Raw genomic sequence first — 17010 nt, 5'->3', positions numbered from 1 at the left:
CTGACAGACAGTGGAGGCTCAGAAGGGTGAGGGGGTGGAAGGGTAGGTGGATGATGAAAAATTACTTAGTATGATTTCATACAATGTATGTTATTTGGGTGATGTCTACCCTAAAAACCCTGACTTCACCACATGTAGCAAAACCGCACTTGTGCCCCCCCCAACATTTATACAAATAAAACAATAATAAAAAATAAAAATCTGATAGAGAACTGGGATGGTATTTCAGGGTTTTGTTAACTGTCATCACTGTAAACATCATTCTTCTCAGATAAATCACAAGAAGAATTCTTAAAACTTTTGCTGGCCAACAGATTTCTAAACAGAGAGAACTGCTGTCTTCTTAATGCCGCAGGCTCAATTTCTTTTCCCTTCCTTTTCTTGGAGAGGCCTCCAGAGAGCATTATTTCTAAGTGGCAATGTCCCTGTGAGTGAAGGTCAGAAGACAGGTCTTTGACCTGGAGGACAGTCCTGTGGGCCAGGATGCAGCCACAGTGACTGGGAAGGGAAGAGTCAGCCTGCGCCACATTGTGTCCTTGGCTTCCCCAGAAGGGCACTTGGCCTCACCACTGGGTAGAGTATCAGGTCCAGAACGGCACCGTGACTTTATCTAACATAGCGGGATTTCTGAAATGGGGCCGAACTGAGCCCTTCCACTTAGAGACAGAGAGGTTCTGACTCATCTGATGCCACTAGAGTGACAAGCAAGAGCAAAATGATCTCTCACTAAATCCTTACTTTTCCTTGCCAGATCCATCTATGCATTCTACCTGGGATCTTTCTGTGCACACCACTGAAGCACTTTTTTTTTTTTTTTTTTTTGAGACAGCATCTTGCTTTGTCACCCAAGCTAGAGTGCAGTGGGGTGATCATACATTATTACAGCCCCAGACTCTTAGGCTCAAGTGATCCTCCTGTCTTAGCCTCCCAAGTAGCTGGGACTACAGGCATGTGCCACTACAGCCGGCTCTTTTCAAAAATTTTTTAGAGATGGAGTCTTGCTGTGTTGCCAGGCTGGTCTCAAACTCCTGGTCTCAAGCAGTCCTACCTCCTCAGCCTCCCAAAGTACAGGGATTACAGGTATGAGCCACTGCACCCAACCTAAAGCAAATTCTTAACTAGAAGCTTAACCCAGTACCTCCAGGGATAACAAGTTTGAATCCTGTACAAAACTTAATCACCTTTTTCATTCAGATATAAATCAAGAACCATGGAAGTTTAAAGACATCTTCAGGAGGCTTCTTCAAAAACAGTCCAGGATTAGACAACTTTTGAAAAGTCCCCTCCTACCCTACCAAATCCATTTCCTTAAAGCTTAAGTTCGTTTACTTTTTTTTTTTTTTTTTTTGAGACGGAGTCTTGCTCTGTCGCCCAGGCTGGAGTTCAGTGGCCTGATCTCGGCTCACTGCAAGCTCCGCCTCCTGGGTTCACGCCATTCTCCTGCCTCAGCCTCCCGAGTAGCTGGGACTACAGGTGCCCGCCACCATGCCTGGCTAATTTTTTTGTATTTTTAGTAGATATGGGGTTTCACCGTGTTAGCCAGGATGGTCTCGATCTCCTGACCTCGTGGTCCGCCCGCCTCGGCCTCCCAAAGTGCTGAGGTTACAGGCGTGAGCCACCGCGCCCAGCCAGAACATGGCAGCTTTAAAACGTAATATATTGAAATAAATTTTTATTATTTAAGTTTTGAAGTTACCATTATGGGACAGGCTCTAAACATTCTACAGATGTATCAGTGATTATAATGGTGGGCAAAGGAGTAGGAAATAAAAGGTTGTCTTTATTACAAGGGAAAAGGACCTGAAGAAAGCTCAGAAACACAGCATGGAGGCTCCTCTCCCCAAGGGCAGCCGCGCCCCAGAGCTCACACTACACAGAGCGGGAACTGAGAACATTCACTCTGTGCTAAATCCAGCCTAGGCTCAAATGTCGTGTCAGTTCTTCCCATAAAACCAAATGCATGAAAGTGAAACAGCGCTTATGGGATGATAAAGCAAAGTGGGACCCTGACATCTCTTCTGCACACATGAGGCAGTGCCCACTTTTTTTGTTTTGTTTTGTTTTTTTGTTTTTTTGAGATGGAGTCTCGCTCTGTCGCCCAGGCTGGAGTGCAGTGGTTGGATCTCGGCTCACTGCAAGCTCCGCCTCCTGGGTTCACACCATTCTCCTGCTTCAGCCTCCCGAGTAGTTGGGACTACAGGCGCCCGCCACCACGCCCAGCTAATTTTTTGTATTTTTAGTAGAGATGGGGTTTCACCGTGTTAGCCAGGATGGTCTCGATCTCCTGACCTCATGATGTGCCCGCCTCGGCCTCCCAAAGTGCTGGGATTACAGGCGTGAGCCACCGCGCCCGGCCAGTACCCGCTGTTTTGCATTGGTTTTATGTTGATTTCAGGACAGGCTGTATTCTGCCTCTTGCACCTCGCCCGGGTCAAGCCGCCTTCCCATAGCTTTCTGGGCCCCAACATTCCAGACTTATTTCTCATCTTCCTGGAAGCAGAGCTGCCTGTGCTGGGGGCCGGGGTGCTGCTGGATGGGAGGACATAGGGATTCTACCACAACCTAAGATCCGAAATCTGTTTCTACATTTAAAGAAACAAGGAGAATCCCTGCACAGAGTGCCTCCAGCCTGGTTCCCTCTGCATTTAGTCAGGAAAGGAAAGGAAAGGCAGGCCTTCTTCTCCCCTCTCTGTGGAATCCCCGGGGCTCCCGGGAGGACAGAGGGCATCTGCACGTACTTCAGCTCCTGCGCGATGGCTGCGATCTGCTCCACGCGGTCCTGGTGCGCTGCCAGGTCGCTCTCGAACGCCTCGTGCTTCCGCAGCAGAGCCCGCACCTCTGTCAGCGACGCCGACTCGTAATCCTTCTGCAGCAAGATCTGCTCTTTGCCTGCAAAGGTGGTAGCAAGAAAGTATGAATATGCTGAGGGCACAGTGGCTTCCTCATGCCAGCAACGTTCTCAGGGAGTGTTGAGATTCCAAAGAACCAAGAGAAGGGGATAGAGAGGGGCAGGACTGAAGATGCAGGCCAGGGCTGTGATGGAATTCAGGCTGTTACCTGCTGAGGATGCCCCAGCCCCTTCTCAGTTTTGAAAGCTCATGTCTCCAAATAAAGGGGAAAGGAGAGCATGCCGAGTGCGTTTTCAGAAAAAAACAAATTTGTAGTCTTCATCATTCTAAGTCACAAATTTCTGATTCCTGCGTGATCCTCAGTTAAGTTAGTAATTATTGACTCCCAAGAGCTACTGGGGATGCTTAGATAAAACCCTGGTGCTCTATTTGTCTACCCATGAGTTCCACCCCACCCTAGTTCCTTTTGTTTGAAAGCTATACTCTGTGTGCTTAAATAGAGCCTGTGCTTTGTTTTTCCTGATAATAAATATTAGAAATTTTCCTCTCTGACCCTCCACTTATATTTTCCCATATAAATATTTCCTAAATCCAGTAACTGCTGTGGTCACGACTGGATCCACATTTATCGCCTGGCTAACGACCTTTAAGAATTCTATGAAATTGGAAGTGGAAAGCAAATGTTCATATATTTAATGATGACGATGTACCACTTACTGTGTACTAGACGCTACTCTAAATGCTTTCTAAATATGAACTCATTAAATCTTCATAGAAACCCTATGAGGGAGGTATTACTGTGATTCCCATTTCGAAGAGGACACTGAAGCCCTGCTAGATTAAGAATTCATCTGGGGCACACAGCTGCTATGCATCAGAGCCGTGCCTCCAACCCACCAGCTTCCTTGCTTGTAACTACCTGTCTATGAAATATTAAAAATCAAGCAACAATAAAAGCAAAAACCATAAAATGAGGAAAAATCTCCCAAATCTCAAAACAGATTATTACATGATGGGGAAAATGCTTTATTCTTCTGCCTTGGCAAGAAGGACTATTTAGTCCAGGAGACAGTTAAAAAAAAAAAAAAAAGTTAGGGCCATATTCTTATGGCTATGGAAACCGGCATGTGTGTAAGGCCTGAAAAAAGTAGACGAATGCAAGTGAAATAAGAACGTTAAGATTATAGACCATATCTTGCATCCTTCCTCCAGATTTTCTACATAGGATATTATGCTGCTCTGTGGCATTTAATATACAGTCTACTGGCAGAAGCTAGTGGTTGGCTCAGGGCTATGTGACCACCAGTGAGGGAATGAATGGATACTTGAGGAATCAAATAGAAAACATGGAAGGAGGCCAGGCCTTATGTACGTAGGTATGTAAAGAACACATTTTGGGTGCCATTTTGGGAAGAAATAGATTATGTGCTTGATTAGAAACTAAATTTTCATGTCTACCTCTTAAATAAATTTGGCACTGAGACAAGAGCAGAGAAAGGTGACGACACCTACCTTTAGTGTCACAGACATTAGGCACAGAGTTAGTAAGGATGCATTATGGCTCTGTGCATGGCTCAACTCTGGTTTTTCAAAAATCCAATCTGACTCCTGTCTACTTACCATAAGCCCAAGTCTCGTGCGTTGAGGCCTTCTGCCGGAACTTCTCAGCCAGGTGTTCCAAGCGCTCCAGTCTCCGAATCTCATTGAGCAACCACTCCTCGTAACCCTTCTCAGCCTGCTCCAGCCTCTGCCAGGCACCAGCAATATCCTGGGATGGTTGGAAGCCAAGGGAAGCGAATGTGTAACAAGCACCTTCGTTACATTCTGACCTCCCAGGCTTCTTCTATAAATCCCTCCACTACATAACTGATGGTGTTTTCCTTCTGTTTTCTTTTCCTTCCTTTCCCCCCACCTCAATAACCATTCAATTATTTGGCTTCCAAATGTCTTCATTATAATTCACTGGGATCTTTTAAGACTAACATAGTTGTTATCAGCGATCCTGACACTTCTCCAGATGTGGACAAAGATGTAGAGGGCTGACAATTTCTGGCTACAAGAAGATAAAGCCTCAAGATGACTCAGTTCAAAACAACCCTTTTATTATGATTATTAGGTTTTTTTTTGTTGTTTTTTAGAGAGATGGAGTCTCGCTCTGTTGCTGTTCTTTAACTCTTGGGCTCTGGCAATCCTCCCACCTCGGCCTCCCCCGTAGCCGGGATTACAGGCATGTGCCACCACACCCAGCTTCCAAAACAACTCTTATTCAGTGACTGGGGTGAATTGTCCAGCCAGCCAGCCATCAACAACTAATTACTGGGCATCTAGCATGTACCAGGCACTAGTGAGAAACTCTGTAAGGGTAAACAACACCTCTAAAGTTCCCTGTTCCCATGCAGCTTCCATAGTGGTTGGGGGAGAGAGACAATCATTAAGTACTTAAGCAAGTTCATTTCAGAAAGCAATAAACGAAATGCTGTATGGGAAAAAAAAAAAAGCAGGGTCAAAGGATACTGCCAGCCCTGCCCGTCAGGGTGGTCCCTGTGGCAGGTTACTTAGAGAAGACCCCTCTGAGAAGGGGGCATTTGAGCTGAGTCCTCAATGACAGAAAAAGCCAGTGATATGACGAAGTAGGAAACGAGGGCTCCTGGGCAAGGGAAAAAACTCAAACGCCCAAGAGGGGATGTGCTCTGCGTGCAGGAAGGACGGCAGGCAGGGTGGTGTGGCAGCGGGGGAGTGAGTCAGGGCAGAGTGAGAGATGCGTTTGGCAATCATGCAGGCCCTTATAGGCCAGGATAATGAACCTGGATTTTACTCTAAATACTTTGGGGAGTCACTAGAGGGTTTTGAGAAGAAAGGAGATGAGATCTGATTCACATTTTTAAAAGACGACAGAGGCTGATGTATGCGGGATGAATTTTAAGGGGCAAAAGAAAAAGAAGAACCAGTCAGGAGTTACTTGCAGGGTCCAAGGAGAGAGAATGGTGGCTTAGCATGGGCCAGTGGCCGTGGAGGTAAAGAGAAGGGGATTAAGAGCGTTTACTTAAGATGTATTCTGGAAGAAGAGCCAATGGGATTGGCTGAAGAACTGGATGTAAGAAAGCCACAGAAAGGGAAGAATCAAGGATGAAACCTGGGTTTAGGGGTTAGCAACTTAAGAGGACAGTAATAGAATTTACTAGGATCGAGGAGACCGGGAGGAACTCTTTTGGATATGTTCAGTTTAATATGCTATAATATATCCAGGTGGGTATATTGGCCTGGAATTTGGGGAAAAGTCAGAGCTGGAAATGTAAAATTTGAGAGGTATTGGCACTTAGGTGGCATTTAAAACCATGGGCATGCCCAGGCATGCTCGCTCAGGCCTATAATCCCAGCACTTTGGGAGGCTGAGGTGGGAGGATTGCTTGAGCCCAGGAGTTTGAGGCCAGCCCTGGCAACACAGCGAGACCCCATCTCTACAAAGAAATAATTAGCCAGGCATGGTGGTATGCACGTGTAGTCCCAGCTACTCAGGATGTTGGGGTGGGAGGATCGCTTGAGCCTAGGAGATTAAGGCTGCAGTAAGCTGTGATTGTGCCATTGCACTCCAATCTGGGTGACAGAGCATGACCATGTTTTAAAAAAAAAGGAAAAAGAAAAAACAAGCCAGGGGCCTGGATGAGATCACCTGGAGGGTATAAAGATGAAGAGGGCTCAGCACCAAGCCTGAGAATCACCAACATCTACAGGTAGAGGGAGGAGGCAAGGCCTTGAGCAGAGATGGAGAAGGCCTGGCTGGTGAAGGAGGAAAACAGGAGGGCCAAAGTAGAAAGAACTTCCAGAACAGGGAAATGGGCAGCTGGGTCAAAAAAACTGAGAATATAAAAATAAAAATGATCCCAGCACTTTGGGAGGCCAAGGTGGGCAGATCACACGGTCAGGAGTTCGAGACCAGTCTGGCCAATATGGTGAAACCCCATCTCTACTAAAATTACAAAAATTAGCTGGCCGTGGTGGTGGGCACTAGTAATCCCAGCTACCTGGGAGGCTGAGGCAGGAGAATTGCTTGAACTTGGGAGGCAGAGGTTGCAGTGAGCCGAGATCGTGCCACTGCACTCCAGCCTGGGCAACAAAGTGAGACTCTGTCTCAAAAACAAAAATAAAAAATGACTTGCTTTGACAACATGAATGCCATTGACTTTGACAAGAACATTCTTGGTGGAAGCAGGGACAGAAGCCAGTTTACTGCAAGTTGAAGGGTAAGAGAAGTGAGTGAGTAGGGGCTAGGCGTGGTGGCTCACGCCTGTCATCCCAGCACTTTGGGAGGCCGAGGTGGGTGGATCACCTGAGGTCAGGAGTTCAAGACCAGCCTGACCAACATGGTGAAACCCCTTCTCTAGTAAAAATACAAAAATTAGCCGGGCGTGGTGGCGGGCACTTGTAATCCCAGCTACTCAGGAGGCTGAGGCAGGAGAATTGCTTGAAGCTGGGAGGCAGAGCTTGCAGTGAGCTGAGATCACGCCACTGCACTGCAGCCTGGGTGACAGAGTGAGACTCCGTCTCCAAAAAAAAAAAGTGAGTGAGTGAGTGAGTGAGTGGGGGAGGGAGTGGAAATAGGTACCACGAAGAACTCCTTCTAGATGTTTTGCTGTGAAGGGGAGCCAAGAAGTTGCTCGTGGGAGATGCGGAGTCCTTGGTTTTAGCTTGTGACTGGCAGATTTGAGAGCACTTTTGTATGCTGGTGAGCATGATTCGGTGGAGAGGGAGAAAGTGACAATGTGAAAGAGAGGGAGGTAAATGTAGGACTCTGACTTTGCAGAGGTGAGATGGGTAGCTTGTAACAGCAGGGAACAGAAGAGACATGATCTAGATGCTGGTGGACATGAGGGGCCAAGGCCATGAGGAGGGAGGAGAGAAAAAGGCCGTTCATCGAGCGTTTCCTAAAGGTCTGCTCTTTGTGGGACACCATACCCCAATGGCAGCTGGAGTCAAGAAGTGCATGGTGGTTGGGAGAAAAGTATTAAGAACAAAGTGGTTACAGGGCCAGAATGATATTCACACAACTAAAAAGATTCAAGAAGTCAATGCCTCCTTCTGACCCAAGTCAAACGCCTTTAGGCTAGAAGGAGGACTTCCCGTGGGGCCAGGAGGGCTTGGTGCTCGCTACTCACCGACACCATCTTGCCCTCGGAGGGCATGAAGGCAGGCCGGTTGCTGATCCGCAGCTTGGTCTGCAGCGTGTTGAAGTTGATCTCCAGCTGGCATTTCTCCTGCACCTTGGGCGGCTTGTGCTTCCGGCGGTAATCCCGGAAGTCCTCCAGCTTCTTCTGCATGGCTTGCATGGTCTTCTCGGGAGTCCGGTTCTCCAGCCAGGGGATCGTGCGACGAATCCATTCCAAAAGCTGCTCCCCAAACACAAAAATACTGCTGAAGACACCAGCAAACCCCCTCCCGCAGTTTAGAAAAAAAAAAAATGAGGCATCCAATAATTTGTAAAGGATGAATGTTGCTAAAATCACTGAGATGTGGTACCTCTACGCACAGAGGCATGAACGAAATGTTCAGTGTCCACCCATGGCCACTAGTGATCACCCCAACGATACCAAACACAGGTCGAAAACTTAAAGTGAGCACGTAAAGTCGTGTCTTACAAAAATGTGACGTTTACAAGAAACTCAGGGACCGGACGTTAGCAGACAAATGCTGGATGGAGCTTTCAAACTAAAAAAACAAAAAACAAAACAAAACAACCCCAAAATACTTGACATGGCAGAATTGTAGTGTAACAAATTCAGGAAAGAACTGGATTTCACCTAAAATGTGTTTTTAAAAAATAAGCTCAAATCTAATTAGATTACTTACTACACAATTGTATTGTAAGCCTGGGCCTAACTCAATGCCAAAGTGTATTTTAACGTCTAGCTTTTAAGTAAATCTGCATGATAGAAGCGAACGTGGTAGTGAATTCCTAAGGACAAAATACACACGCACCTCTTGAATTACTACCTAGGTCTTAGAAATGACTTGCTGAAAACCCCATCATTTACACTTATGCCTACTGAGCACTTGGAAAATGACAGCAGATTCGAATGAAAAATAGTTTAAATGGTGATATACCTAGAGATGAAGGGTTTTAGGAGGATAAATGAAGGACCCAGTAAGAAAAGGAAGGATTGAATTCCTAAGGATCCTCTGGCCTTCAGTACTGGCCATGCTTCATGTCTGGCAACCCTGTCACTGCCATTCAACAATGCCATCAAGCTTAATTTTTCTATAGCAGCAGTATGAAAATATGAACTCAGTATCATAAAGTTACACTACTATTTATTGGAACACTTATTCCAAATGTCCTGATACTTTTCCCAATAAAGACAAATATCAGCTAAATTAAAAAGCAGGCCGGGTGCGGTGGCTCACGCCTATAATCCCAGCACTTTGGGAGGCCGAGGTGGGTGGATCACCTGAGGTCAGGAGTTCGAGACCAGCCTGGCTAACACGGTGAAACCCCGTCTCTACTAAAAATACAAAATTAGCTGAGTGTGGTGGTGCAGGTCTGTAATCCCAGCTACTCAGGAGGCTGAGGCAGGACAATTGCTTGAGCCCGGGAGGCAGAGGCTGCAGTGAGCCAGGACTGCCCCACTGCACTCCAGCCTGGGCCAGAGAGCAAGACTCTGTCTCAGAAAAAACAAAACAAAACAAAACAAAAAACCAAACCAAAACAAAAAAAAACAAGGCAGAGCAAAAATTATTTGGTCTGAAGTATGTGTCACTGTACTTGAGTCCAATTTAGAGAGGAGGTGGCTGGGGGCCTCATGCAGCCCATGCTTGTATTTGGGAAAACAGTGCAGATGCAGCGAGGACACTGCGTAGTCGCTACATATGCTATAACAAGAACAAAAAGAAAAACAACCTGGAAACTGCTGTCCTAACCAAGAGTCTAGCTGAAGAGCTCTGGAAAGGCACCACAGAAACTCATGCTCAAATATCCTGCAGGGAGGGTTCTGTCTTCCCAGATTTCCTCTGGATATTTATACAGACACACAAGCCCGAGCCAGCACCGCACACCAGGCTGGGCCAGTTCCTTTGACACTGGGTCCCTATGTGGAGTGAGGCTTTTGCATATGGAGTGCATCCTATGTGATGTTGGTAGCCAGTGAACAGGAAAAAAAAAAAAAAACAAGTAACGCAAGGTCGTCTAGGGGTGTCCGACTCTGGGGGTGCAGAGCTGAGCAGAGAATCGCATTCTCCTATCTTCAGACATGCAAACTACACCTTTCTGCTTTGGGATCGTTGGAAAGACCATCGGGGATTATGTTTTTGCCAAAAGTTACATTACTACAATAGGAACAACCTCGGAGATCAAGTGTGTTTTCCTACTTTCATCCTATCTGAGATGAAAAATGCAAAAAAAAAAAAAAAAAAAAAAAAAATACCCCCACGGAGTATTTTTTCACCCTCTGTGCCTCAGCCCCTGCGTGAGGATGGACAGAACTGCAGGTCACCAGTTTCCTTTACCTCACTCGCTAGCCTCTCATATTCTTCCATCAGCCTCTCATTCTCTTGATTCACAGCAAGAACCTTACATATCCTGTTAGCCGCTGTCTCGGCCTGTAAAACACAATAGGTAAACAGGACGGCTCTGCCGACGGGAATGCGCGCACACAGCATGGAACGAGGCGGGTGATGAGAGGGGACGAGGAGGGTGGCGTGCTGTAGACGGTGCAGAGTCTAGGTTAGGGTGCGGTCAGACTGAGGGCATGGCTTTTGCGTACTATGAGTCATTTCACACCTTTGTTACAGTTTTCACACAGACTTACACGGCAGGCTGATTAGACTGTAGGGAATAACGGGGAGAGAGCATTAGTCTAAAACACAAACTCGGTAAACATCCAGCAAGTTAGTCACAGAAATATTTGGGTCCAGGAAACCAAGATCTTGGGTCCCTGAATGTCCACCTGAACTCTCCACTGATCTCATGACGATGGGATGGAGACTCCCTGAATAATACTAGCCTTTGGAAATCAAGGCAAAAATAACTGGGTCAGGAAAATCCAGATATACCATTGCACTTGAATTTACTGAAGACCTCCTCATCTCCTGATGTGAATATGTAGAACTTTCTGGAGGGGATCCTTCCATAGAGCTGAGTGTGCTTTAAGACTTTGTCTAACCTAGATGAGAAGTCGTTGAGGTAATACACAATTCTCTATCATCTTTCATGGAAAGGAACTTGGGGCAGGAGTGGCAAAGCGCCTTGAACCATAACTGTCTGATGGAACAAGAGAAACTTGCCTATCTGGCTTCTGGGCCCACAGCCTGTTCCCAGGCCTTTCCTTTAAAGCCCTCGTCAGCCTGTTAGCATCCTTCCCCAGTGATGGGCCTCACAGCGGTCACTGAAATAATGCATACTCTGCCCACTGCACTCCATCAAGATCTTCCAAGCAGAGCAACAGAAACAGGTGAATATGCAGAAAGCTGAGGGCCATTCCTCCTCAAGGTCCCTTGGGCTATTTGTCTTGAGAAATGTGAAATTTTTTGAGGTTCCAACTCTGTTATCCCTTCCACTATTTCACTTAAAATAAGATTAGTCTTGAAGGATGTTAGGCCAAATCACGGAACTGTGAAGGCAATTTCTAAGCAGAGAACAAGGCCGGGTTGGAAAGGCATTCATTTCTCCTTGTCACATTCCCCCTTTACCACTCAATGCATGTGGCTCAATTTTCATGGCATTTTTTTTTACTAAAGCACAAATACTTTCCACAACTTACTAATGAAATAAAGGAAATACATTAAAAGTAAAACACATAAAAACATTTCAGGAACTGTCTAAAGTTAAAGCTGTTAAAAAAAAGTTTCCACAGTTTAGAACTTGCCATATGAGGTTATTAGAAAACACTCAGAAAGATTCCAAGGTAAGATGTGAAGCGCACAAACACACACTCAAGTATGCACACACAACTAAAACCAACAGACAGTAACACAACAGCCCAGACGGATAAGTGTTGAGTACCTGCTCCGCGCCCGCAAAAGCGTGGTAGAAGCAAGAGACGTACGTCATGATGGCTCTTTCATCGGGTTTAGGGGTGTTCACGATGTCTGAAGGGGGAGAAAATAACACAGGACGCGCGCGCGCACACACACACACACACACACACACACACAGACGAAGGAGAGAAACCAGGGAGAACAGAGGGAAGAACAAATTGGTTTACACTGACCAGTTTTCTGTGTTTCATGGGCCCGCGGTCCTGAACCTCAGGAAGGCCGTTATCGAAATGATTCATGAACAGGATGGTTTGAGCCAGCATGTTTTTTAAGGATCAAACTGAGGGCTTGTTTTCTCCCCCACCCCTTGATGGGCTTTTAAAGGTGCATTCAATGCTTTCACATGGAAACCTGGTCTGTTGCAGATCAGAGCTTGTTACCCCTTCCTCGTGACTCTGGTCCTCCGACCACATCAGGGCACCCAGCCCCTCTGCTCTGGGGAACGCAGGTCGCTTTGCAAGATGCGGGGAATGTTCACAGGGCTGCACTGGGTTGTCTGTCTTCCCACTTCCCCTTCCCCACCCAAACAACTGTTGGGGATTTCTACTCTGTAAAGTGCCTTGCGTGAGGATGAAATTCACTGGAGAGGGCAGCTCTCTCAATAACTTCGATACATACTTACCATACCGCTTATAGAAATCACCAAGAATAACAAAACATCTATAGCCATCTACATGGCTTTCTGCTAATTGCTGAAATCGCCAAAAGGAAGACAGAAAACAGAACCATGAAAACCTACATCCTTTCTTCCTCCACCTTGGCAACACCATTTTTTGGTAAGTGGCTTTCTAACCTCGTTCATAAACTTGGGTCAGTCAATGGGTCACAGTGAAGTTAAAAAGATACCTGACAATTCCCTATGGTGAAACCTAGTCATTGGGTTTGCAGAGACTATGAACAGAAAGGATGTGGGGTTGTGTAACTATGGAATCTTCCGGAAAACAAACATGAACGGCATACCACTGCATGAACAGAAAGTAAGTTTCAAAGAAAGCTTGACTAAAAAAGACAAACAACTGCCTCCTCGAAACCAGACAGTCTCCTTACTTGGAGGAGAGGGGGGGAAAAAAGAGGAAAACAATTGAAAAAAAATTAAGACACAGAAGGTGAAGGGTGAGCAGTGACTCATGGTTTACATCCTCACCTTCTGTGCACCAGCAAAAGCATGATAGTAACAGGAAACATAAGTCATTATGGCTCTTTCATCGGGTCTGGCAGTGTATACTAAATCTGTGTGGAGAAAAGAAGGTTAACTGCGTGGATGTTCTAATACCAGCAGGCTTCTGCTAAGCGCTTCCTCAGAGGTGTTGGAATCAGGAATCCTCCCCCCTCGCCCCCATACACTTATGTTGCTAACATTTTGGCTCAAATCAAAGAAGTCACACCGGCAAAGTGATTACTCTGTGTGCACTTTTGAGAATAGTCAAAGGAAACAAAGGAATTGCCAAAGAGAACGGCAAGGCTAACCCAGAAGAGCCCTAACCTAGCAAGAAAGGCACATCCATGGACAGAATTAGGCCCTCGGAACTGAACAGAGCGCACGCACCAGCACACTCACCAGGACTTTGTATTACTACACACATGGAGGGCCCAGGGGTCCACAAGATCCCTTCTGCAGGTTCTCATGGAACAAATGTACCCACAGATCCAAACCTAGTCTGCACCTCAAACAAAGATTTGTGGAGGGAAATAGAGAAACAATTTTTACAACCTTTTAAAAGCACAGTAGATAAGTTGAGGAAGAGTTTCACCAGTTTTTGCCACAAATAACAGTTCATGGGTGAGTGGGCCAATGAGTCACTTGAAAATCCCCACTTGGGTTCAGAGACCAACACAAATGACAGGAATTAAGGTCCATGGCAGCAGGCGGGAAGGCAAGGATTTACCAAAAGGCACTCATATCTGAGGAGACCTGGACCTGACATTACCATCAAAGAGCAGCAGAAATTTTAAACTGCTGATAGAGGGCATGGGAATACAGGAATACAGGGAATGCGTGGCTACATCTGTTAGGCAGTGATGCCACCGCATGCTCTGCACGCTAGGTGGCCAAATTTAGAACTGTTTGCCGGAAGATTCTTTTGAGCAATTATTCTGTAAAGATAATAATGCAGCGTGTGAGCATTCTTCTGAAGCATTAAAAGGGAAAGATGAAGAAAAGTATGGAAGATTAGGAGGAGGAAATGAACACGGTGCGAACACACCCCATCTGTGGAAGGATGAGCGGAATGGACATCCGCCCAGACCAGGACTCAGAGACTAAGGAAAAACCAAAGAACTGAGGAGAGAATATTAGCAGCGCCAGAGTAACACTGATGATGATCCTGCCAATAATTCTACGTGAGTGTTTGAATAGGAAACTCACCCCCAGTGTAGGATATTAGGGAGGCATGAATAAACTGGAAAATTTACTAACTGTTGCCTATTTTCTCCTCTCTTTAGTACCCTGGCTATTAACCCAAGCGGGAAAACTCTAGATAGTTATTTATCATATGAAAGATCAAAAGAAAGAGCATACAAATATAAACTTAGCTTAGGACAGATGGAAAAAGAGGAAAGGAAATTTCCTACGTTCCTACTTCAGTGTTTTATAGACTTTGTCCCTCTAATGACTTTTAGAGAAACTATAAGTAGAATTCTGAATAATGCATTCAAGTGTTAATACCCAATAATACAGATGTTTGATTAAAATGATTAATTAATGAGCAAAATTAGAGTTCTAATTGAAAGATTGCTGTTTTGGGTTGAACTGCATTTCCCAAAAAGATACAGTGAAGTCTTTACCTCCAGCACCCCTGTGAATGTAACCTTATTTGGAAGTTAGATCTTCGCAGATATAATCAAGTGAGGATGTGGTCATGCTGGAGTAGGATGGGCCCTTAAGGCAATGTGACTGGTATCCTTGTAAGAAAATATTCACAGGCCAGGCGCAGTGGCTCATGTCTGTAATCTGTGCACTTTGGGAGGCCGAAGTAGGTAGATCACCTGAGGTCAGGAGTTTGAGACCAGCCTGGCCAACATGGTGAAACCCTGTCTCTACTAAAAAAACAAAAATTAGCTGGGCATGGTGGCGCATGCCTGTAATCCCAGCTACTCAGGAGGCTGAGGCAGGAGAATCTCTTCAACCTGGGAGACAGAGGTTGCAGTGAGCCCAGATCCCACCACTCCACTCCAGCCTGGGCGACGGAGTGAGACTGTCTCAAAAAAAAGAAAAAAAAAAAAAAAAAAACGAAAAAGAAAAAGAAAAGAAAATATTCACAGAGCGGAAAAGGCCGTGTGAAGACAGAGGCAGAGATTGGACTGATGCTGCCACAATCCAAAGAATGTCTAGGGCTTCTAGAAGCTGGAAGAGGCAAGGAAGAATCCTCCCCTAGAGGCTTACGGAGCTGCCTACTCCTTGATTTCAGACACAGCCTCCAGAGCTGTGAGAGAAAGTTCTGCTGTGTTAGGCTGCCCAGTTTGCAGTAATTTGTTACAAAGGCCATAATACAATTACCAAAAGCAAAGAGGAATGGAAGATTGACAACTGACTATAACCAATTTCCTTAGTTTTCCCCAACATCGCTAATTAGTGGAAGTAATGGACCACTAGGGAATAATAATATTTACAATAACAAACAAAGTAATATATGAATATAAGCTTCTTGAGGGCAGGGTATATATCTCATACATCTCATCAGCTCCTGCAGTACCCAGCCGAGGGTCCTGTTCATGGTAAGTGCTCAGTAAATGTCTGTTGAGTGGTAAACGAATCATGACTAAATAAAATGAGTGAATGGTGTCCACACATTTGTGCTTTCAGTGGTCTGCTGTAGGTACAGCTCACACAAATGCACCATATAAAAGGGACAAAAAAGTATTTGAAACAAGTCCCCAGAATGGGTGATACTGAAGTGCAAAATATATGGAAGTTCTTTCAGCTCTAAATAAATTAAATTTAGATGAATTAAAAACAATAGGTGAAAGTTTGGATGGTACACTGATGGTTGAATGCTCTATATTCTATATTTCACTTCTCTAAATTCTGGTTGGAAGGAAGGAATTTTTTTCTCTTAAGTATGTCACAAAGGGATTTATTTGCTACACTTGTCTCTAAGTGGTTAGGGGGAAAACATTATGTTGTTGGAAAAAATAAATACAGGAAATGTTTTTTTAAAATTATAAATAAAAGCATTTTGTTTCTTAGCCAAAGCTGAACTTTTTACCAAATCCTTTTCCTGTAATTTTGCTGGCTTGTTTGAGGGTACAATTTTTAAAAACAAATTTTATGAACAAGCTACACATGAAAATCTCTACTACTCATGTGGCCAGTGACAGAAATTTGTTAGGAATCCAAAGTACTTCGGATGTAACTTAGCTATAAAATTTTGCAAGGTCCCAATGTGTGGCCATAACATTTGTAGTCTTCAAATTCTCTATAACTCAGCAAACACAATTTTCATCTCACCTTCAGCATCCAACATTTTAGGAATATCCAGGTGCTTCTCAGCGATTTCCATGGCCAGGTTAATGTTTCCTATGGGGTCATCCTGTATGAAAACCAAGACAATCAGATTTTTAAAATATATTTTGAAACAAGACTTATGAAGAATGTTTTCTATATACCTCACTTTAGGCCGAACACCTTCCCACCCACACACAATCATAATAGTGTAACTTTCCTTTTCATCTTTTCCCAATCACTTCAAACATTTAGAGAAACATCAAAAATGACAGAAACCACAAAATTCATGCACACTCCAATCATAAAGTGTGAACAAAGGGTTTAAGAGAACAAATGCATTGACAAGAAAGGACACACTGAATCCATCAGAACTGATCTTCAGGCCTAGAAATAACATTTAAATCATTCTAAATCATGAACATGCATTTTCCAGACTTGGAAGGGGATCTTGGAGAACCAGCACCCTGATTTTAAATATTGGAAAGCTGAGGGGCAAAAAGATGAAAGAAAAATGTTGCTAGCTAAAACTTTTAGCTGACTAAAGAGTGTTACTAGTGTTACAAAGGGCAAAACTCATGGTAAAGCAAGAAGAAATGACAAAACCTGAAAATCATTAAGTGAATTCATGAAAAAAATTTTGTTCTTAAAATTACATTTACCTTCCACTGTAAAAACTAGTTAAATATATGT

General features: G+C 44.7%; 1 protein-coding gene across 12 annotated transcripts in view; it reads right to left on the bottom strand.

Annotated features, from left to right (window-relative positions):
* The window catches only part of ACTN2 (actinin alpha 2), a 74992-nt gene that overhangs the window by 14926 nt on the left and 43056 nt on the right, over positions 1 to 17010 (bottom strand). For 9 of the 12 annotated variants that reach the window (XM_055234430.2, XM_055234425.2, XM_055234427.2 and 6 more), the window contains exons 7-12: positions 16324 to 16405; positions 13021 to 13106; positions 10347 to 10439; positions 8003 to 8233; positions 4470 to 4617; positions 2739 to 2889 (exon numbers count right to left, since the gene is read on the bottom strand). In XM_055234430.2, the coding sequence (XP_055090405.1) occupies positions 2739 to 2889; positions 4470 to 4617; positions 8003 to 8233; positions 10347 to 10439; positions 13021 to 13106; positions 16324 to 16405 (791 nt within the window). Of the gene's footprint in view, positions 1 to 2738; positions 2938 to 4469; positions 4618 to 8002; positions 8234 to 10346; positions 10440 to 11841; positions 11928 to 13020; positions 13107 to 16323; positions 16406 to 17010 lie in introns of all 12 variants that reach the window. The other 3 variants (XM_063613437.1, XM_055234424.2, XM_055234426.2) reach the window with 2 other exon arrangements.

This window comes from Symphalangus syndactylus, chromosome 19 (genome assembly GCF_028878055.3).
Source record: "Symphalangus syndactylus isolate Jambi chromosome 19, NHGRI_mSymSyn1-v2.1_pri, whole genome shotgun sequence".
Classification (NCBI taxonomy): Eukaryota; Metazoa; Chordata; class Mammalia; order Primates; family Hylobatidae; genus Symphalangus; species Symphalangus syndactylus.
Note: the sequence above shows the minus strand (reverse complement) of the source record. Positions and strands in the feature narration are given on the sequence as shown.